General features: G+C 48.6%; 4 protein-coding genes, 1 long non-coding RNA gene and 2 other non-coding genes across 7 annotated transcripts in view; 3 read left to right on the top strand and 4 right to left on the bottom strand.

Moving 5' to 3' along the window:
- LOC135264331 (lysine-specific demethylase 6B-like) overlaps window positions 1-7,574 on the top strand; it is a 35,044-nt gene extending 27,470 nt beyond the window's left edge. The window contains 9 exon segments of the mRNA XM_064353195.1: window positions 524-609; window positions 844-912; window positions 1,391-1,539; window positions 2,467-2,581; window positions 2,993-3,180; window positions 4,056-4,197; window positions 4,309-4,435; window positions 5,021-5,191; window positions 6,017-7,574. Coding sequence (XP_064209265.1) covers window positions 524-609; window positions 844-912; window positions 1,391-1,539; window positions 2,467-2,581; window positions 2,993-3,180; window positions 4,056-4,197; window positions 4,309-4,435; window positions 5,021-5,191; window positions 6,017-6,040 — 1,071 coding nt within the window. The 3' untranslated portion in view covers window positions 6,041-7,574.
- A 1,529-nt stretch (window positions 7,575-9,103) lies between these two features.
- Window positions 9,104-12,161, top strand: LOC135264266 (transmembrane protein 88-like). The gene is made up of 3 exons (XM_064353056.1): window positions 9,104-9,412; window positions 10,997-11,429; window positions 11,768-12,161. Exons 2-3 carry the CDS (start codon window positions 10,998-11,000, stop codon window positions 12,041-12,043), a joined length of 708 nt encoding a protein of 235 aa, XP_064209126.1. The 5' UTR covers window positions 9,104-9,412; window position 10,997; the 3' UTR covers window positions 12,044-12,161.
- Window positions 12,162-14,033: 1,872 nt separating this feature from the next.
- On the top strand, window positions 14,034-18,687 carry LOC135264264 (probable tubulin polyglutamylase TTLL9). Its single transcript, XM_064353054.1, has 3 exons — window positions 14,034-14,495; window positions 14,942-15,910; window positions 17,553-18,687. The coding sequence occupies exons 1-3, from the start codon at window positions 14,481-14,483 to the stop codon at window positions 17,874-17,876; spliced, it is 1,308 nt and encodes a 435-aa protein (XP_064209124.1). The 5' UTR covers window positions 14,034-14,480; the 3' UTR covers window positions 17,877-18,687.
- On the bottom strand, window positions 14,825-16,115 carry LOC135264265 (uncharacterized). Its single transcript, XR_010332645.1, has 2 exons — window positions 15,968-16,115; window positions 14,825-15,832 (listed from the first exon to the last, which is right to left on the bottom strand). It is a non-coding gene; the product is annotated as an uncharacterized LOC135264265 (long non-coding RNA).
- Window positions 18,688-18,929: 242 nt separating the features above from the next.
- LOC135264374 (U2 spliceosomal RNA) lies at window positions 18,930-19,120 on the bottom strand. Its single transcript, XR_010332693.1, has one exon. It is a non-coding gene; the product is annotated as a U2 spliceosomal RNA (small nuclear RNA).
- Window positions 18,934-26,409, bottom strand: part of LOC135264330 (F-box only protein 24-like) — a 16,889-nt gene continuing 9,413 nt past the window's right edge. The window contains exons 11-16 of the mRNA XM_064353194.1: window positions 26,356-26,409; window positions 25,815-25,946; window positions 25,399-25,569; window positions 24,036-25,187; window positions 22,811-22,896; window positions 18,934-22,729 (exon numbers count right to left, since the gene is read on the bottom strand). The exon at window positions 26,356-26,409 is cut by the window's right edge and continues 68 nt beyond it. Of these exons, the coding sequence (XP_064209264.1) occupies window positions 24,870-25,187; window positions 25,399-25,569; window positions 25,815-25,946; window positions 26,356-26,409 (675 nt within the window). The 3' untranslated portion in view covers window positions 18,934-22,729; window positions 22,811-22,896; window positions 24,036-24,869. The remainder of the gene's footprint in view (window positions 22,730-22,810; window positions 22,897-24,035; window positions 25,188-25,398; window positions 25,570-25,814; window positions 25,947-26,355) is intronic.
- On the bottom strand, window positions 20,747-20,937 carry LOC135264373 (U2 spliceosomal RNA). Its single transcript, XR_010332692.1, has one exon. It is a non-coding gene; the product is annotated as a U2 spliceosomal RNA (small nuclear RNA).

Raw genomic sequence — 26,409 nt, 5'->3', positions numbered from 1 at the left:
GGAGGTCACGGGACTACCTACCACACGCCCACCATGCACCGTACCGGCCTCCAGCTTCCAGGAGAGTCTGCAGGTACCCATAAACCACTTACCACACACACACACACACACACACACACACACCACCATCGCCAAGTACGCCCAGTACCAGGCCTCCAGCTTCCAGCAGAGTCTGCAGGTACCCACAAACCACTTACCACACACACACACACACACACACACACACACCACCATCGCCAAGTACACCCAGTACCAGGCCTCCAGCTTCCAGGACAGTCTGCAGGTACCCACAAACCACACACACACCACCATCGCCAAGTACACCCTGTACCAGGCCTCCAGCGTCCAGGAGAGTACCCACATACCACACACACACACACACACACACACACTCACATATACACATACATGCACACTAGCACACACGCACACTGAACACAAACTACACTCATACACACGCTCATATTAATAGCACACTCATGAATACCACACATACACTAACAAACACAGATTGTTTGTACAGGAGGAAAAAAACAGTGAGGATGAAGATGAGGAAGAAGAAGAAGAATCTCCACCCCCAGATTCCACCTCCAACACCAATCCAACCAGGTACAGTTCACCCCAACACAACACACAGGTGACAACATTTTAAACCCCAACACAGCAGACAGGTACCAACACTTTAAACCCCAACAAAGCAGACAGGTGACAACAGTTTAAAAGACAGAACCTCTGTGACCTCTCCTCAAGCTTATTCTTTCTCTCTCTCTCTCTCCCTCTCTCCTTCCCCCTCCCACTCATTCTCTTTCACTTTTTCTCTCTCTCTCCCTCTCTCTCTCTCAGTACGGAGCAGAAGCAAGTTGGGAAGATCATCAAGTTTGGTACGAACATTGACCTCTCTGACCCCAAAAGGTGAGGCTGAGAGCAGCTCTCTGATTGGCTGATTATAGCATCCCTCCAGAGGTTCCTGAACTGAGGGCACCTCTGCTGACACCTGCTGGCCAGTTTTTATGCTGTGTTTTTTAACCCACTGGAGAGCAAGAGCCTAAAGAAACACACTGCCCAAGCAGGGTCTCCTAGCACCACCTCTTTTCCTGCCGATGAAGTGAAAATAGGGTGTGAACTACGATGTATAGAAATCCACATTTTAAAAATCTTTTGTATGAGCATAAAAGGTGAGACGTAGCTGACACATGGAATTGGCTCTCTACTCCCTTGTGGATATTTCATGAATTGCACCTAAATTCCGATCATTCACTGAGTTACTGCAGGTGACCCACGTGATTTAAGCAGATAACTGCAGTGATTGACAGCTGGCTCCTCGCTGGCTCATGGCGGTGATTGACAGCTGGCTCCTCGCTGGCTCATGGCTGACTGCTGCCCCCTGCAGGTGGAAGCTGCAGCTGCAGGAGCTGCTGAAGCTGCCGTCCTTCATGCGCGTGTCCTCCAGCGGGAACATGCTGAGTCACGTGGGCCACACCATCCTGGGCATGAACACCGTGCAGCTCTACATGAAGGTCCCCGGGAGCCGCACGCCAGGTGCGTGTGTGTGTGTGTGTGTGTCAGTGAGTGTGTGTGTGTGTGTGTGTGTGTGTGTGTGTGTGAGTGTGTGTGTGTGTGGTGTGTGTGTGTGTGTGTGTGTGTGTGTGTCGTGTTGTGTGTGCAGTAGTGTGTGTGTGTGTGTGTGTGTGTCAGTGAGAGTGTGTGTGTGTCAGTGAGTGTGTGTGTGTGTGTCTGTGTGTCAGTGAGAGTGTGTGTGTGTGTGTGTGTCTGTGTGTCAGTGAGAGTGTGTGTGTGTGTGTGTGTCTGTGTGTCAGTGAGAGTGTGTGTGTGTGTCAGTGAGTGTGTGTGTGTCAGTGAGGGCGTATTAGCTCGTGTGTGATGGTCTGTGTTCCGTCCAAGTGTTTGTCGGTGTGCGGTGTGTGGTGTGTGTGTGTGTGTCAGTGAGATGTGTGTGTGTGTCAGTGAGTGTGTGTGTGTGTGTCAGTGAGGGTGTATTAGACTTGTGTGACTGGTCTGTGCTCTCCTCCACAGTGTGTCAGTGAGGTGTGGTGTGTGTTGTCAGTGAGTGTGTGTGTGTGTGTGTGTGTGTGTGTGTGGTGTGTGTGTTGTCAGTGAGTGTGTGTGTGTGGTGTGTGTGTGTGTGTGTCAGTGAGGTGTGTGTGTGTGTGTGTGGTGTGTGTGTGTGTGTGTGTGTGTTTCAGTGAGTGTGTGTGCGTGTCAGTGAGGGTGTGTGTGTGTGTGTGTGTGTCAGTGTGTGTGTGTGTGTCAGTGAGGGCGTATTAGGCTCGTGTGTGACTGGTCTGTGCTCTCCTCCACAGTGTGTCAGTGAGGGTGTGTGTGTGTCAGTGAGAGTGTGTGTGTGTGTGTGTGTGTGTGTGTGTCAGTGAGAGTGTGTGTGTGTGTGTGTGTGTCAGTGAGGGTGTATTAGGCTCGTGTGGGACTGGTCTGTGCTCTCCTCCACAGGGCACCAGGAGAATAATAACTTCTGTTCTGTGAACATTAACATTGGGCCGGGGGACTGCGAGTGGTTCGCTGTCCACGAGAACTACTGGGAGGCCATCAGCGACTTCTGTGAGAAGTGAGCAAATCTTATTCTTCTGCTACACATATTGAGATAGTCAAATCACAGTGTCCTGGAAATGGCCAATCAGAACACCCTGCTATGCATATGGATCAGACAAATCAGAAGCACTTCAGTTGCTTGGGAAATCTCCCCAAACATAATAATCAACTAATGTAGTTTTCTATGGTCTGAACACCATCATGTGTGCAGTAAGCTGTGATGTGTGGTTTCTGGGGTGTGTGGTTTCTAGGGTGTGAGGTTTCTGGGGTGTGTGGTTTCTGGGGTGTGAGGTTTCTGGGGTGTGTGGTTTCTGGGGTGTGTGGTTTCTGGGGTGTGAGGTTTCTGGGGTGTGTGGTTTCTGAGGTGTGAGGTTTCTGGGGTGTGTGGTTTCTGAGGTGTGAGGGATGACGCAGTGCCGTCCCTCAGGCACGGCGTAGACTACCTGACCGGGTCCTGGTGGCCGGTTCTGGAGGACCTGTACCGGGTAGGTATCCCAGTGTACCGCTTCATCCAGCGGCCGGGGGACCTGGTGTGGATCAACGCCGGGACGGTGCACTGGGTCCAGGCCGTGGGCTGGTGCAACAACATCGCCTGGAACGTGGGGCCAATCAACTGTGAGTACTGCAGGACCAGAGCCAATCCCTGACATTACAGCCAATCAACTGTGAGTACTGCAGGACAAGAGCCAATCACTGACATTACAGCCAATCAATTGTGAGTACTGCAGGACAAGAGCCAATCACTGACATTACAGCCAATCAATTGTGAGTACTGCAGGACAAGAGCCAATCCCTGGCATTACAGCCAATCAACTGTGAGTACTGCAGGACAAGAGCCAATCACAATAACATTACAGCCAATCAACTGTGAGTACTGCAATAAATGAACTGCAAGTACGGTAAGTCTGAAGGTGCAGGTGTGTAACAGTGTGGAAGCAGGTTTATACCTGGTCCCCAGGGTGCAGGTGTGTAACAGTGTGGAAGCAGGTTTTTTACCTGGTCCCCAGGGTGCAGGTGTGAAACAGTCTGGAAGCAGGTTTATACCTGGTCCCCAGGGCGCAGGTGTGTAACAGTCTGGAAGCAGGTTTATACCTGGTCCCAGGGCGCAGGTGTGTAACAGTGTGGAAGCAGGTTTATACCTGGTCCCCAGGGTGCAGGTGTGTAACAGTGTGGAAGCAAGTTTTTTACCTGGTCCCCAGGGCGCAGGTGTGTAATAGTGTGGAAGCAGGTTTTTTACCTGGTCCCCAGGGCGCAGGTGTGTAACAGTCTGGAAGCAGGTTTATACCTGGTCCCCAGGGCGCAGGTGTGTAACAGTGTGGAAGCAGGTTTATACCTGGTCCCCAGGGCGCAGGTGTGTAACAGTCTGGAAGCAGGTTTATACCTGGTCCCCAGGGCGCAGGTGTGTAATAGTGTGGAAGCAGGTTTATACCTGGTCCCCACGACGCAGGTGTGTAACAGTCTGGAAGCAGGTTTGTCCCCTGTGCCTGCAGCCCACCAGTTCCAACTGGCCTTGGAGCGCTTCGAGTGGAACCAGGTGAAGAAGGTCAAGTCCATCGTCCCCATGATACACGTCAGCTGGAACATGGCCCGGACCATCAAGATCACAGACCCCGATACACACAAGCTCATCAAGTGAGTGAGTGCGTTCGTGCGTGTGTGCATGCAGAAATGGATTATTACTGTAATAAATACAATTTTTCTATATCTCCCTCTTTCTCTCCTCCCTCCCTTCCTCCCTCTCAGACACTGCCTCCTGCAGTCTATGAAGCATATCCAGGTTCTAAGGGACCAGCTGGTTGCCAAGGGAAAGAAGATCTCATATCAGAGTCGTGTGAAAGACGAGCCGGCGTACTACTGCAACGAGTGTGATGTGAGTTCACCACCCTGCCCTCTGGAGCCCCAAAATCTGCCCCTTTAGAGCCCCCAAACCCCCCTCTGGAGCCCCCATACCTGCCCCTTTAGCTTCTCTGTAACTCCACCCCTTTAGAGCTCTCTAAACCCACCCCCTTAGAGCTCTGTAACTCCGCCCCTTTAGCCCCTGTGTAACCCCACCCCTTTAGAGCTCTCCAAACCCACCCCCTTAGGGCTCTGTAACTCCGCCCCTTTAGTCCCTGTGTAACCTCGCCCCTTTAGTCCCTGTGTAACTCCGCCCCTTTAGCCCTTGTGTAACCCCGCCCCTTTAGCCCCGTGTAACCTCGCCCCTTTAGCCTTGTGTAACCCCCCTTTGCCTCGTGTAACTCCGCCCCTTTAGCCCCTGTGTAACCCCGCCCCTTTAGTCCCTGTGTAACTCCGCCCCTTTAGCCCTTGTGTAACCCCACCCCTTTAGCCCTCGTGTAACTCCGCCCCTTTAGCCCCTGTGTAACCCCGCCCCTTTAGTCCCTGTGTAACTCCGCCCCTTTAGCCCCTATGTAACTCCGCCCAGTTAGCCACGCGCTAACATGCGTTCTGCCTGTAGGTGGAGGTGTTCGACCTGCTGTTTGTGACGAGCGAGAGCGGCTCCAGGAAGAGCTACATGGTGCACTGTGAGGACTGCGCCTCTCAGCTGAGCCCCAGCCTGGCCGGCGTGGTGGTGCTGGAGCAGTACCGCATCGAGCACCTGATGAGCACATACGACACCTTCACCCTGGTGAGACACACACACACACACACACACACACACACACACACTGGAGCAGTACCGCATCGAGCACCTGATGTGCACATACGACACCTTCACCCTGGTTAGACACACACACACACACACACACACACACACACACACACACACTGGAGCAGTACCGCATCGAGCACCTGATGAGCACATACGACACCTTCACCCTGGTGAGACACACGCACACACACACACACACACACTGGAGCAGTACCGCATCGAGCACCTGATGTGCACATACGACACCTTCACCCTGGTTAGACACACACACACACACACACACACACACACACACACACTGGAGCAGTACCGCATCGAGCACCTGATGAGCACATACGACACCTTCACCCTGGTGAGACACACACACACACACACACACTGGAGCAGTACCTCATCGAGCACCTGATGTGCACATACGACACCTTCACTCTGGTTAGACAGACACACACACACACACACACACACACACTGGAGCAGTACCGCATCTAGCACCTGATGAGCACATACGACACCTTCACCCTGGTGAGACACACACACACACTGGAGCAGTACCGCATTGAGCACCTGATGAGCACATACGACACCTTCACCCTGGTGAGACACACACACACACACACACACACATACACTGGAGCAGTACCGCATCGAGCACCTGATGAGCACATACGACACCTTCACCCTGGTGAGACACACACACACACCTGATGCACACACTCCACATATACACACACACCTGCATGCACACACACTATTTCCAGGTTGAGTAAACTGAGCACATTGTTTAATTTCTCTCTTCATCAGGCTCCGCCCCCCAGCTCTCGATGAGGTCACTCACGGGCAGCCATAACCAAAACTCCCACCGAGTCCCTCCTGTTCGACACAACTACTGCTACTGCTGAGCAGCCAATCAAAACTCTGTTTACTGAAATGTGTTTACATTACTGTACTACATCAGCCAATCAAACTCCAGGTCACTGTCGTCTTCCTTCTGCACCGGGTGCTAATTGGTTGTCTGGGGGACCTGGCCACTGAAAGACTAGACTGATTTCACTCACTAAAAGCGCTGGAAAACTGTATGCAACAACCCAACTGGAAACCATCACACACTGCTGATGAAAAGCAGTTAAAATGGCTGGAAGCTGCTCACACTCAAACCCTTAAGGTGCTGTGCTATGGAAGGTTCCATGCAAACCAAATACCCTACAACCTGTGACAAATTTAGAGATTAGTCTATGAACCAGGAAGTGTATTATGGGAATTACATGACTGGCTGGGAGAGTTGATCACATGGGTTTTGTTCTTTTTCATTTTCTGGGGGGGGGGGGACTGAATTTTGTACATGTATTTCTCATGAGGTGCTATTTTTATTTATTTTCATTTTAATTTATTGTTTTTTTTAATGAACTAAATGTACCACATTTGCCTTGAAACTTGTATTTAATGAAAATACTGATTACAGAGGCTAATACATTTTTCTACAGCATTAATTTTAAGAAAACCAATTGTTTCAAGTTTCCAAACATACGGGTTTTTAAATATTTCAGTTTGTTTCTGTGAATCTGACAGTCGTAATTTGTTTTTCCACAATCTTAATTCAGTCTGAAAATGACAACATTTTTTGTACCTTTGTATCCTAAAATCTTTTAAAATCTTTACATTTCATTAACTTTCATTACTGAATTATTACTGTTATTAGTACACTCAGTTTTCTTTATGTTACCTCATCATGGGTTTGTTGTTCTTTTTCTGGTTTTTAGGTTTTAAAAAACTGTAAATGTAAATGGTGTATTTATATTTTTCTGTTTTTTGTATTTATTGGATATTGATGTTTCCTTTTTAATTAGGGTTAACAGAGATATTAAAGGTTTTCTATTGTTGTATTATTGGTGTAATATTTGAAGGGGGCAGGGTGGGGGGTTGTTTCTAATGGTGCTTAAACCCCACTACCCTCCCAGTATATACAGATTATTTATAGATATAAATCTACTCCTTTACCGGATGGTGAGCTGAATGAATAGAACAGTGTCTGTACTGATAGACAGCAGCAGCGACAACACCTTTTTAACGGGATGAAATGTGGTTTCGTTTTTTTGGTCTGAACTATTAAATTGTGATGTTTATCATTATTGTTATTCTTTTTACACTTGTTTTTGTCAAGAGACTATGGGGTTCTCTCTTTTTTTTTCCTCTTTTTCATAAAAAAAAAAAGTGTTTTCTTTTGGCAAAAATACTGTTGACAATGGTTTCCATTTCAACTGCACTGTTCACATGGAAAACTGAGCTGGATGTGACTTCAACACTTTGTGAATTTGTGTGACATTACCAAGACTAATATTAATAAAGCATTTTGATATTCATACACAGTGCTATGCAGTGTATTCAGTTATGTGTATGAATGCATGTATGAGTGTGTGTGTGTGAATGAGTGTGTGTGTGTGTGTGTGTGTGTCAGAAGGCAGGCAGGACTATGAGAGGTTTGGCAGTGTGGGGGGTTGGATGCCACTGGACAGACGCACAGGATATCCTGATCCTAAGGACAGGAACCCCACCCCCCACCCCCGTCACACTGGCACCGCGCACTGCGTGGATACGCGGCGTGGGGGGGGGGGGGGGGTAAGTGTTTCACCCATAGAAGAAGAACAGACTGAAAACCAGAAAACTGCCTTGAATATCAGCACTAACTGAAGCTTCATCACTCTGGCAGACCCTCCCATTCTCATACGTCTGAGTCCACAGCGCTAACTCACACACCTGCGCATGAGAAACACACACCTGCGCATGAGAAACACACAACTGCACATGAGAAACACACACCTGCGCATGAGAAACACGTGTGCGTGTGTGTGTGTGTGTGCGGGTGCATGCATGTGTTAGTGTGTGTGTGTCTGCATGCATGTGTTAGTGTGTGTGCATGTGTGCGTGTGTGTGTGTGTGTGTGTGTGTGCGGGTGCATGCATGTGTTAGTGTGTGTGCATGCATGTGTGTGTACGGGTGCATGCATGTGTTAGTGTGTGTGCATGTGTGCGTGCATGTGTTAGTGTGTGTGCATGCATGTGTGTGTACGGGTGCATGCATGTGTTAGTGTGTGTGCATGTGTGTGTGTGTGTGTGCATGCATGTGTTAGTGTGTGTGCATGTGTGTGCATGCATGTGTTAGTGTGTGTGTGTGTACATACAGTATGCTTTTATCACCAGTGTGGGAAAGGGCTGGTGCCTGCCAGTGCCTGCCACAGCTGAATAACAATCCCAACCTACAGAAATGCATACAGGCAGCATGCATCTGTCACTCAGCCTAGCCCCTCCCACCACTCAGCCTAGCCACTCCCACCACTCAGCCTAGCCCCTCCCACCACTCAGCCTAGCCCCTCCCACCACTCAGCCTAGCCACTCCCACCACTCAGCCTAGACCCTCCCACCACTCAGCTACCCACATGATGAAGCCCATTACAGTCATCCCACCACTGGAGAGAGAACAAGAAACACTTCAATAACTATCTATTCCCACTAATCACACCCCTGAATATCTATCCCCACTAATCACACCCCTGAATATCTGTCCCCACTAACCACTCAATAATCACAGCCCTAAATACAGATCTCCCACAGTCCTACTCCTGCCCTTAAAGACAGAGAGACAGTCTTATCAGACACAGTTCCCTGTCCTGCGATCAGACGGCTAGTTTGTTTGGGCTGGCAGCTGCTGTGGTTTTAAATGGCTTTTAAAAGGGGGGGGACTCATGGTTCTCCTTAAATAAACACTCTGTCCAGCCCCACACCCTGAGCATTACATCCCTCTACAGGGCCAACAGACCCCCCCACCCCCCCACCCCCAACTGCTGACCCCAGAGAGGGTGGAGGGAGCAGAGAAGAACGAGATACAGAGGGGGAGGGAGGAAGGAAAGAGAGAGGGAGAGAGATAGGGAGCGAGGGAGAGGGAGAGAGACGTCCCAGCTGCATGCGATCAGCTCCCCCAGACCAGCAGCGGCACACAGAGCCCACAGACACGCTCGCCCCTATAACCCAAAACTGCGCCCAAACCCACGAAGAGAAGGATCTGCAGCTTCTTCCTCACCCCCCCTCCCCCCCATCAGCCCTCACACTGCACCCCGACACCCCAGCACCCAACAGGAGGAGCGGGACCCCAGCGAGAGACAGAGAGAGAGAAGAGCAGAAGAAGGGAAGACAGATTGGACACACAGTGAGTAAAGCAAGACTTCTTTTTAACTGAGGGGCGAAGAGCTTTTAAATTTGGCCAGCAAATGCTCTCATTCATAGCCATTTATACAGCTGGACACTTACTGAACCAATTCAGCTTTGGTATCTACAACTGCAATGCCCCCCATCAGGGTCTCAAACCAGCAGCCTCTGAGTCGGAACAGAGCTCGCTCTGCACTGCAAACACGCCCTTATCTCGGCTCCAGCGACCGCAGGAGCACGATGCAGACATTCTTTACATTCAAGGGGCTTTAGGAGAGATCGTTCTGCGGGACAAGTCTTTGGGCAAAACGAGGGCGGCTGGTTTGTTGAAATCGTAGTCTGGATTCTCAGATGGATGCACGTTTCAGCACTACAAAGAGTCAGTCTTAGTGCTTTAGTCTTGTGATGAGACTTAAAACCTTATTTTACTTACTTTTTACTTAGCTACTGTTTGTTTGAAAATAAAAATTTCTTACCCCCTGGGCAAATCTTGAAATAAGTCAAACTGTCTCACCTCATTGACATTATTTTTGTGTTATTTAGCAAAAAAGTAACAGAAATAAGATTTTAAGTCTGAATACAAGACTATAATACTTGAGATTTACTTCTTTTTTTGTTTTTGTCGTGAGGAAAGTCTCCACAGCGGGCAGACAGCCCTACATATGTACAGGGAGATGTAGTCTGTGTACCTCATGACACCATTTAGACTCTGAAAAACCAGCATAGTAATGTGGGCGGGCCATTGTGTCTTGGGCTTTGTGATGTCATACTCTGGTCAATGAATTTTCTCCTGTATGATGTCACAAACAACGCTGGCTGGCTTCTGCTCTAACTGGGCCTGTGATGTCACAGAGGGAAGGAATTCTACTGTAATCTTTACTGGACTCTGCTCTGTAGGGGCGGCAGACAAAAGTTTATAAAGTGAGCAGCCGATTCGCATGTGGGGCAACTACAGCTGAATTTCTGAGCACGACTGAGTGGCTCAGAGGTCTATAAATGTGTGAAGCTGGATGCCAGCTGCCCTGGACAGAAGCACATCCTCCTATAACCTCATAAATAATGTACAATGTTTAACAAATAAATAAGAAGCACCATAAATAATAAGCATTAATAATAAACAACATTCTACAGAAATCCCTAAGCCAAAAGCCTATAGCAGAATATGGTGGCCATTTTGGGGCTGCTGTTTGGGGGGGGCACTCCAGGTCCCCAACATTCCTGTGCACAGCTGTCACCTTAGGGACAGAAATGTCAGCAGTCAGAGGTCAGAGTGCAGTCATTTCCTGCGTCTCACTTCCTGCCTATTGTTCAAACTCTCACCCATTCTGGGAAGGAGGGGGGTGTTTCCTGTCACTCGAAGTTGTTTTTCTTGCAAAGTGAAGCTTAAAATAGACCTGCCAAATGCCACACAGCTTAAACAGGTAGGGCTCAGGGGTTAAACTGGTAAAGCAGCTCAGCTGAGAATCCTGAATCCATGACAACCGCAGATTTCAACAAAATTTTCCCAAAAGGTCCGACTTTGTCAAGTAACATCTGTTAAATTCTTTCCTTTCCTTCTGTCTGTTTCATGCCCCCCCCCATACAGAATGAGTATCAGCAGGGGAGGCACTATGGAAAGGATCGGAACTCTGGAAAGGGGTGGGACCATGGAAAGGGGCGGGGCCATGGAAAGGGGCGGGACTCTGGAGAGGGGCCCCGCTCAGCCTCAGCTCTCGGGGGAGGGGAACGAGGCGAGCCCGAACCACGCCCACCTGCAGCACACGAACTCGGCCGCGTCCACGGCGACGCCGGCGGGGGGGGCGGGAGCGGTGGTGCCCCCACCATACTCGGCCGCGGGGGGGGCGGAGCCGGCTGCGGAGCTGCGCAGCTCGCTGGACTGCTGGGCGTGCTCGGTGCTGGTGACTGCGCAGAACATGGTCATCGCCTCCCTCAACCTGGCCCTGGCAGCTGCCATCTTCTGCCTCATACTCACACCCGCCATCCTCATGGTCACCTTTGGCTTCCTCTGCCACTCCACGGTAAACTGTGCGTGCGTGCGTGTGTGTGTGCGCGCGTGTGAATGTGTGAGAGAGTGTATCACAGTGTGTGTGTGAGAGAATGTGTGAGAGTATGTGTGTGTGTGTGTGTGCATGCGTGTGCTTGTGTGTGTGCAATCTGACAGACGTACAGGAGAAATGTTGCTAATATTTCATTATAAGATGCAATAATGAACTCATTGGGGTGGTTGCCTAGGTGACCTGGGTGGTGTGCCGGGGGGGGGGGGGGGCTGTAAACCTGCAGCTAATTCCATAGGATGCACAGAATTTGAAACTGAACCCTAAACCCCCCCCCCCCCACCCCCCCCCTCGCCCCCCAGGTACGCCCCCATGGAACGGCGGAGCTGTGCTCAGACCTGCTGAGCGATGGCGGGTGTGTGGCGCTGCTGGTGGTGGGCTTCCTGCTGGTCACGCCCCTGCTGGTGCTGGCACTGGCCGCATACTGCCGCCTGGCCCGCCACCTGCAGCTGGGCCTCTGCTTCATCCCCTACAGCCGCGCCGTCTACAAGAACCTGCCCGCCGCCCGCCACCGCGGCCTGCCCTGCTGCAGCCAGGGGGCGCCAGAGAGCGCCGGCAAGGGCAGCGTCTGGGTCTGAGAGAGAAGGGGGGTAGGGGTGCGTGCTTGTGTGTGTGTGAGAGAGAATGTGTGTGTGTGTGCGCGTGTGTGTGTGCGTGCGCGTATGTGTGAGAGTGTGTGTGTGTGTGTGTGTGTGTGTGTGCTGTGCGTGCGTTGTGTGTGTGTGTGTGTGTGTGTGTGTGTGTGCGCGCGTGCGTGTAGGTGTGAGAGTGCGTGTGTGCTGTGCGTATGTGCGTGTGGTGCGTGGCGTATGTGTGTGTGTGTGTGTGCTGGAGATGGGAGATGAACCCACTAACAGCTGGAAACACTGAACTGTCCATCACTGACTTGTTTCAAACGACTGCTCTCCACAGCACAGGGTGGGGATTGGCTGAACTCTCCTGGGAGGAGTGGGGTTTGTGGGGGCGGGGGGGGACTAGGTGCAGGGGGCAGGGGTGGGGGGGGGGGGTATTAGGTTCAGGGGCGGGGGGGGCTAGGTGCAGGGGGTTGGGGCGGCAGGGTGCGGGGGAGTCTCCTGGGGAATTTGAGGAATGAAACTGGAGATGTGAAGCATCTGCCTCACAGAAACGCTGGAGTCAGTATTCCTGGAAAGAGCCAGCACTGCAGCGATCAGCTCCCCAATGCCAGGATCCCAGCCTTTCCCATTATGAGCCAACACACTGGACTGACCCCAGCACTCCTACAAACAGTGAACTATGATTCACATCATGAACTGGAAACAATTTTTATATGCCTTTAGTATTATCAACATTATTGCAAATATTCATATACAACCACTTTTTATTATATCTGCCTGTGTGTCCATTTTATGTGTCAATTTTTTTTGCATTAAATATATTTTTTAAAAGTTATTTGCGTCCAGAACAGAGTACTTACTGGAGGTTTTGAGTGTTTGAATCCATGGCTCTCCATTCCTACAAAAAGTCAAGGCTCACAAATGGCTTCCAGTTCTATTCACCTTTACAATAACTGCAATATTACATGCGTTGAAAGCATTTAAACACTTCCCTACACAAACATGGAAATATAACAGAAATATATAAGCACTGCTACAGGGTTCAGTCAGCGCGCGGTTTATTCTTACTGAACTGAAACACCAGACCGTTGCTTTACGTTCTGATGAGCGTGAGAAGCATTAGTGGGTGAGAGACTATTATATTAAGAGTTTCATACATTCATGCTTCAGGACCTCAACACGAAGGGCTGTATTTCACCTGTCTAAATTCAACCTGTGGAATTCAGATAAATGACTCGGAAAGAGATTATGTGATGAAAAATTTCAGAATTCTGCAGAACACCAAACTGGTTCCCTCCTTCTGCATGGTGAGTTACCACGGAAACCATAGAAACCAATAAAGTCAGATTAAAATTAAATATTAAGCATCTTAATTAATCCCAGTTCCTGGCAATAAATCTGGTGCAGAAACTAAACACACACCAGCTGAAACTAGCATAACCAAATACAGTAATAATTATAGCACAAAATGTCTTTGCACTTGCTGTAGTTCATAATTCCGTTGACATTAGCAAGTGTCATAGTACCAGTAGATTCAAAGCAGCTCCACAATATAAAAGACCCACCACCTTATTTTACCAAACATATTCACATTCTTTTCAACAACAGCCCCCTTCCAACGATAAGCACACCACTGACGTGAGTGGCTAGAAAGTCCAAAGCACATCACTCCAATCAAATTCCCAGTGCTGTTCCACAAAAGCATTAGACTAAAAATGAATATTAGTTTTTACTTTCTATTTAAGTCTAATTTATTCATTTATTATTTATCTTTCTACTCCTAAGTAAAAATAAAACGAAATAATTACCAGCTTCTTTAAAAGCCGTTTTTTCCCCCTCCCAACAAAAAAAAGCCATATTTTAAAAGGCATGAATTTAGTATTTTTGGTTATTATATCATGTGAGCTAGCATACGCACTCAGCACTAAAGTAGGCACGGAATATTCACTCCGAGTATCCGCTAGTTGTCCTGGAAACGCTACTGTGTACCGTGCACCGTTTTTCCACGCGCTTATCGGGTTACCCAACGGACAAATACGCTAGAACAGCGGATGAACGACTTGAGGACAAAACAGCGGTTTCCTACCAATAGATATGTCATGATTATGAATATATTCCTTGCGATTTTCTATGTTTGACAGACGGATATCGAAAAACCCACTCGCCCCCAGTCGGTAAAATGTAGGCTACAGCTTGGTATCGCACTGCATTTTTAAACTACGGGAAACAACAGCCATTCGCAAGTCCGACGGTTAAGTTTACAGAAAGAACAGTGGCGAAGTCCCGTGGCTGGATTTATTAGCAACACGGAACACCAGCTCTTTCTGACGTCACAGTAGGGTCGCGTTTATTATGTCCTCCCAGAAAGCTCGGCGACACATCCACTGTGCGCGCGGCACCGCAGGTAGAGTTTCCTTGGCATAAGTGACTGAAGACGACAATGTCAAAAAATAAGGTAACGTTACGACGGTTTAGCAATCGACATTCCTTATCCTATTTCTTTTACCTAACCCTGACATGACACTTTTTTTTAATGAACAAAACCGATTATTAACAAAGAAAGTTTTGTATTAAAACTATGTACTGAAAGTAATTCTTTCGTGAAGGATTAATTGATGAATAATTGCATATTTATCCAGCACTGCATGACAGTCTGCTTGCTGGGCTAATACATTTATCAGACATGCTCACACTTATTTTCTTAGTAGAAACTCCAATACGTGCAAAACAATATTTTGTGAAACATTCATATTTATCTTGCCAAATTATCAAGAAGCACACACATTATGACATACATTATTATGCTTTATTGTTTCAATTGAATATTAGAAGAGAAAATGGAAGAATGAAACTACAGAACATTTTCCAGCAAGTAACTTTTTTTTTATACACTGAGATCAGGCTGCAGGATCCAAGGTTGCCTATGGCAACGTTAAGCGGAGGGAGGGCGAGGGGCGGGGCTACGTGCGATACAAGTGCCCACCCACCAAAACGCTGCAGGACGTCCTGCGGCAGCGCCCGGGCTGGCTGGAGGGCCGGGACGAGGACTGGGACTTCAACTGGTGCGAGACGGGCTGGCTGCGGGACAACTACGGCCACAGCTACCTGGAGGACCACGTGCGCATCTGCCACTTCCGCAACCACTACGAGCTGACGCGCAAGAACCTGATGGTGAAGAACCTGAAGCGGCATCGCAAGCAGCTGGAGCGCGAGGCCAGCGTGGCCGAGGCCGCCCGCTGCGACTTCTTCCCCTGCACCCTGGAGCTGCCCAGCGAGTACCACCTGTTCGTGGAGGAGTTCCGCCGCTGCCCCGGCAGCACCTGGATCATGAAGCCGGCGGCAAGGTCGCAGGGCCGCGGCATCTTCCTGTTCCGCAAGCTGAAGGACATCACGGACTGGCGGCGGGACCGCGGGCGGGCCGAGGAGGCGCGCGAGGAGGCGCAGGTGGAGAGCTACGTGGCGCAGCGCTACATCGAGGACCCCTACCTGATCGGCGGCAGGAAGTTCGACCTGCGCGTGTACGTGCTGGTGACGTCCTACCTGCCGCTGCGGGCGTGGCTGTACCGGGACGGCTTCGCCCGCTTCTCCGCCACGCGCTTCTCGCTCAGCAGCATCGACGACCAGCACGCCCACCTGACCAACGTGGCGGTGCAGCGCACGGCGCCCGCCTACGACCACGAGCGCGGCTGCAAGTGGGGGCTGCGGCAGCTCCGCCGCTTCCTGTGCGCGCGGCACGGCGCCGCCGCCGCCGACACGCTCTTCGCCGAGATGGACAACGTCTTCATCCGCAGCCTGCAGAGCGTGCAGAAGGTCATCATCAACGACAAGCACTGCTTCGAGCTGTACGGCTACGACATCATCCTGGACCAGGTACGCACACCGCACCGCACCGTACGGCTACGACATCATCCTGGACCAGGTACGCACACCACACCGCACCGTACGGCTACGACATCATCCTGGACCAGGTACGCACACCACACCGCACCGTACGGCTACGACATCATCCTGGACCAGGTACGCACACCACACCGCACCGTACGGCTACGACATCATCCTGGACCAGGTACGCACACCACACCGCACCGTACGGCTACGACATCATCCTGGACCAGGTACGCACACCACACCGCACCGTACGGCTACGACATCATCCTGGACCAGGTACGCACACCACACCGCACCGTACGGCTACGACATCATCCTGGACCAGGCACGCACACCACACCGCACTGTACGGCTACGACATCATCCTGGACCAGGTACGCACACCACACCGCACCGTACGGCTACGACATCATCCTGGACCAGGTACGCACACCACACCGCACCGTACAGCTACGACATCATCCTGGACCAGGTACGCACACCACACCGCACCGTACAGCTACGACATCATCCTGGACCAGGTACGCACACCACACCACACCGTACAGCTACGACATCATCCTGGACCAGGTACGCACACCACACCGCACCGTACGGCTACGACATCATCCTGGACCAGGTACGCACACCACACCGCACGGCTACGACATCATCCTGGACCAGGTACGCACACCACACCGCACCGTACGGCTACGACATCATCCTGGACCAGGTACGCACACCACACCGCACCGTACGGCTACGACATCATCCTGGACCAGTACGCACACCACACCGCACCGTACAGCTACGACATCATCCTGACCAGTACGACACCACACGCACCGTACAGCTACGACATCATCCTGGACCAGGTACGCACACCACACCACACCGTACAGCTACGACATCATCCTGGACCAGGTACGCACACCACACCGCACCGTACGGCTACGACATCATCCTGGACCAGGTACCTGCACCTGCAGAGGGAAGGGTTCAGTTCCACAGAGAGAGAGAGGGGGGTCAAGGGTCATGGAAGAGCCAGGTAAACTTTCATTAATATATTCAGGCTTTATTTCCCCCATTAGCTACAAATATTCACTCATACTGGATCTAAATTGGCGGGGGCTGTACCTTGCTTGCAGACTCATTTAGACATTCAAGCTCAGGCTGAATAGTGGACCCATATCAACTTGACTATTTTCATTCAATAACTCAATAGCTGAAATTCACTGATCAATTAAAGCAGCATGCTGCACAGTTAACTCATCTCGGGGTCCCTCAGGCTGAACCAGATGTCAGAAGACCAAAGACATGCAGGTTTAGGCTGCAGCTGCTTGGGGGGGCATTAACAGGGCATTGCTGTAAAAGCGCATAAGGCCATGTGTGCTCGAATGAATCAATAAGTGAGCGAGCGAGCGAGCGAATGAATGAATAAACAAGTGAGAGAATGAATGAATGAGTGAAATTTCAAGGTGAAAGCGTCCTGCAGACCCTAGGGGCCGATGGCCCCTGCTTTAGTTTTAGTTTAGTTTTTGGGCCAGTGGTGGGCCTGACCGGCTCTTCTGATGGAGCTCTCCTGTGCCTCTGGGCCGGTACTGGGCCTGACCGGCTCTTTTGATGGAGCTCTCCTGTGCCCCAGAGCCTGAAGCCCTGGCTGATCGAGGTGAACGCCTCGCCCTCGCTGAACGCCACCTCGCAGCAGGACTACGAGCTGAAGTGCCGGCTGCTGGAGGACACGCTCAACGTGGTGGACATGGAGGGCCGCCTGACGGGCCGGGAGACCCAGGTGGGCGGCTTCGACCTCATGTGGAGCGATGGGCCCGTGTACCGCCAGGACGGGAACTCGCCCGGACCCGCCAGCCCCTTCCACACCGCCAACACGCACCTGGGCTGCCACAACGACCGCGAGACCCAGCTCCGCAGGCTGCTCAGGCCCCTGCCGGGCCAGAGGCCCCACCAATAAGGGCCCGGGCCAGGGCAATGCATAACCAATCAGAGCAAGGGGAACATCACAACCAATCAGAACCAGGGGCTTAGGACTCCCGGGTCATGACCTCCAGATTTCTCTCCCTGTGGAATAAATTTCCCTTTTGCCTGGTTTTCCTTCTCTTAGTTTGTGTTTCTGAAGATCAGGGGTCAGTGGCACCCAAAAGCCATCGCCCGCTGGCCAGCACAATCTGCAGTGTTCTGGCAGCTATTTCCACCATTCCTACACACACTGGCTTTGGGCTGGACCATGAAGGAGCAACCCTGTCAAAGTGTGACATCTATCATGTTCAAACTTTGTAGTAAAGTAACTGAATTAATAATCATGACATCACTCATAAATTCCTAGTGTCCTCTCTTTTGTTCTTCACTGTTGTAAATAGGCTATATCAATCTTTCATTTCATTCACCGTCTTGCAACGGACGTCTAGAGACCAATATTTCTGTGGCATTCAACGCAACAAATATTTACATTCAAAAAAATTCAACAGCAATTTTCTATTTCCAAATATAATGCCACGGTTACTCACAAACATCCATAGAGCTAAACTTCTGCATAGTTTTTATTTTTTCTCATTTAAAAAAATGTTTTGGTTTTCTGTGTAGAAGTTAAACACTGTCCATTTGGGAAAGGGTGTGAGAGGCCAGCACGGTGGAATACATTTCATGGTACTGTAGAATGCAGACTTTGAACTGGCTCAAACTCTGAAAGAGCGCCCCTTGTGGCAGAACAAACAAGGGCACATGCTCCTGGGATTTTGAAGGAATCGGAGAACGACTGAGAACTCTTATAAAATATAAATCAGATTCAACGTTCACTCTTTTTTTTTTTTTTTAAGAAATTGGAATTCTAAGAATCTCCTTAGTAGTCAGTAATTTTAAGTAAATTCTCCACAAATCCTGAAAATTACTAGAGACTTACATATTTTTTCCCCAACATCCTCATACATTATACCTATATAAATGCAAATAACAGCTATGAATGACTACCTAACTTAAAATCACTTGAACTATTTTTCAACCAGTCAAGGGGGAGTGCACCGTTCCTGGATGTACTGCAATACCAGGTCGATGCGTGGAGTGGACGGAGCAAGCCCCTATTCCATCTCCCTGTTCCAAAAATCAATTTAATATATGGTCCCCAGATAGGGGACGTATCAGATATTAAACTGATAAGAACAGATACTACACTTGATCTTAGCCAAAAGGCCGAGAAGCGATACTGAAACGCGGCTTGAGTCGGGGGAGTCGATGTGGGAAACACAACGCACAGTGACGGGACGGAAAATTTTGCCTCCAGTTCCCAACAATCCCGATAACTGAGTACAGTTGCTGGACATGCGCATTACGGCATATTGAGGTATCCATAAGAAACGGATTACGTCTGTTAATTGTTTCAACATTTTTTAAAGATCCCCGATATATCAGAATGTAAATACAAAATTATTTCCACCAATCACACTGGTTAATGCTGTTGCTTCTTACGCGTCACTCCAGTAATCTACGGCAACTGACCAGGCACAAACCGCACGAAATTTAGGCGCTCCTGCTTCGCTTCAGCTTGCTAAAATTCAACTATTCGGCACGGGAAAACAGTCCAGTTCTCGTTAGGCATAACAACATAAACCCATCTTTTAAAAGAGAAAGTCGTCCATTCGGCAGCAGCTGAAGCGTCATAATGTCACCGGGAAAAATTTAACTCAAACCCGAAAAAACCATAAAGCAGTGCACATAGACTCAGCCTGCACAACAAATGCTTAATTCAACGCAGAAACATGACACGTTGCCTAAAAGAATACACGGACTGACTATCGGACTACCAACAATTCAATATATTAATAATCCAAAAATACGGAAAAACTGAAACTATTGATTTCATCTTCATTAGACTTCTTCATAACAGGACGTAGTAACATCAGGGGAAAACGCACTGGCGGCTCTGAATTCGTGTTTATAAGGCGCGAGCGCCTCTAGCAGACTCTTCCGGTAAGGCAGATAGAGTGAAGTCACCTAGAAAACCAGACCGAACCTGGGTTTTGAGACAAGTGGTAATCGTTTCCCTAAAACTTCAGAGAAATGTTAAATATATAATTGGACTTATTAGCCGTTGTCCACAGGTTAAACAGACGAACATTTGTTCGTCTCCACCAAACTACCCTAAAATAAGCACGTACCAAGTTGCCCAACGTTCTTAACAGATATCAATTATTCCTACAGAATAACGCAGTAAATAATTTATTGATATAGTATATTGATGACAATAAATGAACTGCAAGTGATACCGGGCAAATGCCGTAACTAATAAATGACATTACGTTGTTGGGTGAGACCTTGTAAATGTGTTCGTACACAGGATTTCCATTTAATGAAAAGCCAATCAGTTGTTACATGCAAACCTATTATGTAGCCTACATTTTCAATAATGTTTTTGTTTAAAAAAATAATAATAATGATGATGGTGATGATGATGAATACAAATAAATGGTTTAACATTTAAATGTAAAATCCAGAATGTGGTTTTACTTGTTCCACCATAAGGAAATCTGTGATTTAACGAGTCTCAAAAAATAAATCCATATTCTCTGAGCCTGGGCTGTTACAATGGTAGAGCCTGTAGTCGACATACACATGTAGAATATGCTTCACAGCGTTTTTTTATAAAAATGTTTAATCGAAACAGAGTTACTAGGCTATATATCCAACATATATAATGCATTCATCAGTCATAGCAAGTAGAAACACTTCGCAGCTAATTCTGTTCTACGTGCAATAAAGTAATTACTCAAATCAATGTTAATGATGAGCACAGATAGAACACCTTCTTTTCAACCAAATGTTTCCCCGGGTGGGGAGTGCACCGTTCCTGGATGTACTGCAATACCAGGTCGATGCGTGGAGTGGACGGAGCAAGCCCCTATTCCATCTCCCTGTTCCAAAAATCAATTTAATATATGGTCCCCAGATAGGGGACGTATCAGATATTAAACTGATAAGAACAGATACTACACTTGATCTTAGCCAAAAGGCCGAGAAGCGATACTGAACGCCGGCTTGAGTCGGGGGAGTGGTTGTAGGAAACACAACGCACAGTGACGGGACGGCAAATTTAGACTCCATTTCCCAACAATCCCGACAACTAAAATAATGTCAACAACATAGTAATAACACAGTAAGATATTAATTGAGCCCGTCTGTGTATTGTTTTTTATTATTAGATAATTTCGGGAAAATTCCATGATACATCAGAAGGTACATAAAAACAATTGCCACCAATCGTACACGTCCGTGTTATTGTTTTTTAACGCGTCACAAACTACGGCAGCGGACGAGGCACAGACGGCACGAACCGCCGAGAGCCGCATAGACTTTGCTGCCACTCCTACGCTTCCGTGTTTCTCCGTGTTCTGCATGATTAATAACCAACCTCTACTTATTTTAAACAACATTCCGATTAATACGGTGTCTACAGCACACACCCACTTCAGGGGATTTACGTTTCTGTTCGCCAATTTTACAAGCATGCTAACGCTACTCTTTCGCATTGTATTGCATCGGTAGGCTGTGTAATCTGTAATACGGCTACAACATCTGTCTTTAAACCAGGCCAGAATAACTGTTGCAAAAATCAGTCATATGTTTTCTGTTACGCCTGAACGGCCAGGAAATCGGTTGTTAGAAGCCAAAGCTACTATTACAGCACGATATTTAGACAGCGGAACTATTTGCCAGACCGTAGGCTACGTGTGTAAAGTAGGCTAACCCCGAGACGGAGCACAAATTAAATCCAGTCACATCCAATCAAACAGAGGCAACCATTTAGAATCCTTCTGCAGCGCTTGATCACTTGTTTTTGTTTAATTAAGTAATAATCGCTTCAGACAGACAATTTTAATTCCTCTAGAATCACAAGGTCTCTTGCTAAATTTAAGGTGGTAACATGCATACCATTTGCCAAATGAATGTTCCTTTTCTTTGGCAAATTCAAAAAAGGTTTGTCTAATTTACAGTAGCTTCTAATGCATTGTCTATAACCCGCTGTGACAAGTCCATAAGCACACAGAATCACTGCTTTCACCAGATCACAATGAGCAATCTTCAAACAGGGCCATCATTTCAGAAAAAAGAAAAGGGTGGCAGAAAAAAATGATGTAATGAATTTACAGTTGCAACCAAAACAAGGTATGTCCACAACAGTGCTCAATACATCCATAATCTTTACAAGCTCAATCAATATTCCCAAAATGACATTGACTAGGGGATGATTACATGAAAATAGTTACTCTAAAAATGGTATGAAGCAATAATCACTGAACATGGCTACACTAGGTGCGGAACAGATTGTACAGAAATGAACAACACAGGCTGCCAGTATAGTGTGACTGGTGACCACACACACACACACACACACAACATGGCCACACACATGCACTCACACACACACACACAACATGGCCACACACATGCACTCACACACACACACACACACACAACATGGCCACACACAGGCACTCACACACACACACACACAACATGGCCATACACAGGCACTCACACACACGCATTGAAAGATCATCCAAAATTAAGTAGGCTACACAAAGTAAAGCCCAGCTGCTCAGATTAACTGCCCAAGGCACAAATACTCAATAAGTGTGAAAGTCCGATAAGAGCATTCAGTAAACAAGCAATAGCGAGGTCAACAACGCAAACCTACACTCGCTGAGTGGAGGAAAACCATTCAAAACTGACACCAGCAACACAGGCAGGAGGTAGAGGGCAGCACTGCGGTCTGTAGGTCATCCAAGGTCAGCCATTTAACCAGCTTTGGTTCCTCTGTCAGGAGCATCAGGTGTGTCAGCCTTTTGACACCTATGGTGAATTTGGCTTTTTAGATTTGGTTGTAGTACTGTGTACCTGGGTCCCTCATTGTACTGACCCACGACTATCTAATACCCATCTCAAGGGAACTGGAACCCTGACCAACGCTCCATGTTCAGCTCCTCTGGACAGAAAACAAAAGTTGTCAGAAGGCCAAACACAGACCCCAGAGACAGTCAGAGGAATAAGTGAGAAAAAGTCCTCAAATGAACAAGTCTGAAAACACACACACCAGGAGCAAGGCTGTGTCAAAGACAACATTATAGCTCAAACACCGAATCAACAAACAGTCAACAAATTACTGGGCTAACGCTGGGCCAACACGCAAATACATCCGCAAAAGTCAAACAGCTTCATTCAACAAACAAAAAACCAGTTAAACATACGCTCTACTTCACACGCACTCGGCCAAAACACAACAAGACACAATAATCACTTGCGTTGTTTTATTCGTTACACTCGTTACACTCCATTTCTGCAGTGGGCAGGATTCAAAGGTCTGGACCAAGGCAAGCAATGTTGTGAAAACATCGTGAAAATCATAATACCCGTTGGCCCTGCCCACAGGGAAAGAAACGCACACCCCCTCTATCTATTGATCTATTGAGATCTACAGTTTGGCAATCGTACACGGTAAAAACAATATGGTCTCACTTAAATCAGATGATTGAGCTGATTAAATAAGAGCAGAAGTTCTGAAACAGCTCAGCCTTGTCTTCATGGTTTAACTCTTGCATGAACACTGAGTTTGACTGCAGTCAGAAACAAATATCCCAAGACAGACCTTATCTCACCTGGCTAATTACAATATTCTATTCTTCTACCAATTCATAAATGAAAACTGTTCACAAAACATGTCGGCCATTTTCCTGTTCGTGAACTTAGGAAAATTTCTGACTTCAAGAAGACTAGAAATCATACTCCCATTGCCGAAAATAAAATCAGCCCACCCAGCTAGGCTATACAATTTTCCATAAAAAACAAAATACTTCTCAAAACTGCCACGCGTAAGCACTGATGTTTTTCTGAATAAGGGGACGTATTTATATATTCAAACTCAGAAGAGCACATATGACCCTTTCCGGCCATTAGGCCTACTTCCGAGCTCGTTAAAAAGATGACTTGATTAATAAATTGAGGCCTACACTTAGCCAAACTTGGCTACCAGCACACACTATTATATAGACCTATTCAAAGCAGTTTGCAGACTTAATTCGGAGTATAATTTGCACAGTTAATACGAAGTTTATAGGCTACTTACGCATTGACGGGAGAGCGGGGTGTCCGCCGTCGACTACGAAAACCGTAACCAGTAACACAACTGCAACATGAACGTAATTAGCTAATAAAATAAATGGCTAAAAAGAGGCGCCAGTGGCGTTTCAGTACCAAAAGCACCCAAAACCCGAACTCAAGCACATGTTCTCGTATGGAAAATGACAATACTTCCGGAAAGGTATATGACATTGAACTCAAAATGTGCCCTCCTCACAGGTTCAAACATCCTTCTCTTCCGGGTGCGTTGAGATTCATAATTTGGGGCCGCAGTACGTGTCTCAAATTAAAATAGAAAATGAGTGATTATGGTGATCCTAGATCCGAAAGTAGCTGCACAATAAACGCTAGTATTGCAGCAATAAACGCACAATAAAAGTTAGGCGGAAGAGAATTTGTATTTCCCTGTCTCTAATTGACGTTTGGAAAGTGAATTACTGCCACCTACTGACACTACAGCGTAAACTAGTATCCTTGTAAAATTCACCTTTCCAGATCGGTGTATTCATAATATTAGGGTCAATATTGTATTGTAGGCATTGTGCTTCTGACCTTGTTTGTAGAAACTTGTTTGGTCTTCATCTTATGAACTTGTTGCGTAAACACAGACAGACCAGCACATTGCCAGAGTGTAAATGTGCTTTATTTATGAAAATCAAGACACAAAGTCAAGGTCATGAGTCATAGTGATTACGTTGTTTTTACAGGCATGTATTTTCATGTTGGACAGCTAACAAAATAAATTGTACCACTTTATTAAATCAGTATCAAAACCATGTGGCTAGAGAACACTGAATGAGCAGGGTGGGAGTTTGTATCTTTAAAGCTGGAATTCAGTGGTGGAAGAAGAGCCCTGTTGCATTGTGGACAGGGCCTCCTCCAGGAAGTCCTTTTGGGCAGAGCTAAGGGTCATGTGACTCTGAACAGCCTCTCTCAGCTTTGCCAGCTGTTCCCAGAGATGGCCACACCCCCTCAGCTGAGATAGACACCTCTGAAGCCCCTCCCTCTCAGCAGCCTCCATCTCTGACTCCGCCCCTGGTGGGGGGGTGTGGAACAGAAGGGGCTCCGCGATGTCATGGCAACAGAGCAGGTAGAGGTAGTACTTGGAGGAGCAGAGGGCACGGGTGCTCCGTGGTGCCTGAAGGAAGTGAGGGGCAGTTCAGATGAGCAGGTACACAGGTGAGCAGGTGCAGAGGTGAGTGCAGGGGCAGAGGTGAGCATGTGTACAGGTGAGCAGGTACACAGGTGAGCAGGGACACAGGTGAGAAGGTGCACAGGTGAGCAGGCGTACAGGTGAGCAGGTGCACAGGTGAGCGATGGGACAGGGGCACAGGTGTGTTACTGCTCACCTTCACACTCAGCCTGACGAAGACGGGGCTCCCCTGGGCCCAGCCCGGGAGACGTCCACCCCGACCACACCCACAGCCCTGCACTTCCTTCTCTCCCGTCTCCCCCCGCAGCAGGGCCAGAGAATGGTTCAGTCCACAGCACACGTCCACTGGGGTCAGGGACAGCACCACCTTCAGGAAGGAGGACACAGGCTTCAGTTCAGTATGTGTGCCATGCAATGTGTGTACCTGAGTGGTGTGCATGTACCTGTGTAGTGTGTGTACCTGAGTGAGGTGTGTGCACCTGAGCAGTGTGTGTGTGTACCTGAGTGGTGTGTGTGCACCTTATTGGTGTGTGTGTGTGTGTGTGTACCTGAGTGGTGTGTGTGTGTGTGTACCTGAGTGGTGTGTGTGTGTGTGCGTGTGAGTGTGTGTACCTGAGTGGGCTCTCGTCGGTCGATCTTGTCTCCGGTCCCCAGCTGCCCGTGATTGTTGCTGCCCTGCATGAAGACACGCCCACTTTCATCCAGCAAACACAGGTGTGTGAGTCCCAGAGAGCACTTCACCACCTGAGAGAGAGGGAGGGGAGAGAGAGGGAGGAAGAACAGGAGGGGAGGGAGGGAGAGAGAGGGAGAGGGAGGAGGAGGGAGAGAGAGGGAGAGGGAGGAGGGAGAGAGAGGGAGGGAGAGGAAGGAGGGGGAGAGGGAGGGAGAGGGAGGAGGAGGGAGAGAGAGGGAGGGAGAGGAAGGAGGGGGAGAGGGAGGGAGAGGGAGGACAAGGGGAGAGAGGGAGGGAGAGGAAGGAGGGGGAGAGGGAGGGAGAGGGAGGACAAGGGGGAGGGGGAGAGAGGGAGGGAGAGGGAGGAGAAAGGAAGGAGACCAGGAGAGGAGGGAGGAGGGTGAGACTGATGTTTGACTTTTGTTGCACTGTTTGTAAGTTGGGTGGGGAAGGGCGTGGCCTGTGTGAAAGGGGCGGTACCTTATAGGAGAGGGGGAGGAGCATAGGGGTGTGGACGTTGTTTGGGCTGAATCC

The sequence above is a fragment of the Anguilla rostrata genome, chromosome 9 (assembly GCF_018555375.3).
Source record: "Anguilla rostrata isolate EN2019 chromosome 9, ASM1855537v3, whole genome shotgun sequence".
NCBI lineage: Eukaryota > Metazoa > Chordata > Actinopteri > Anguilliformes > Anguillidae > Anguilla > Anguilla rostrata.
Note: the sequence above shows the minus strand (reverse complement) of the source record. Positions and strands in the feature narration are given on the sequence as shown.

Excerpts from the sequence above, each read along its gene's own strand:
- LOC135264266 (XM_064353056.1), top strand. The coding sequence starts at position 10,998 with ATGAGTATCAGCAGGGGAGGCACTATGGAAAGGATCGGAACTCTGGAA. Across the intron at positions 11,430-11,767 it reads GCTTCCTCTGCCACTCCACG|GTACGCCCCCATGGAACGGC; the intron begins GTAAACTGTGCG and ends CTCGCCCCCCAG.
- LOC135264264 (XM_064353054.1), top strand. Across the intron at positions 15,911-17,552 it reads ACGACATCATCCTGGACCAG|AGCCTGAAGCCCTGGCTGAT; the intron begins GTACGCACACCG and ends CCTGTGCCCCAG.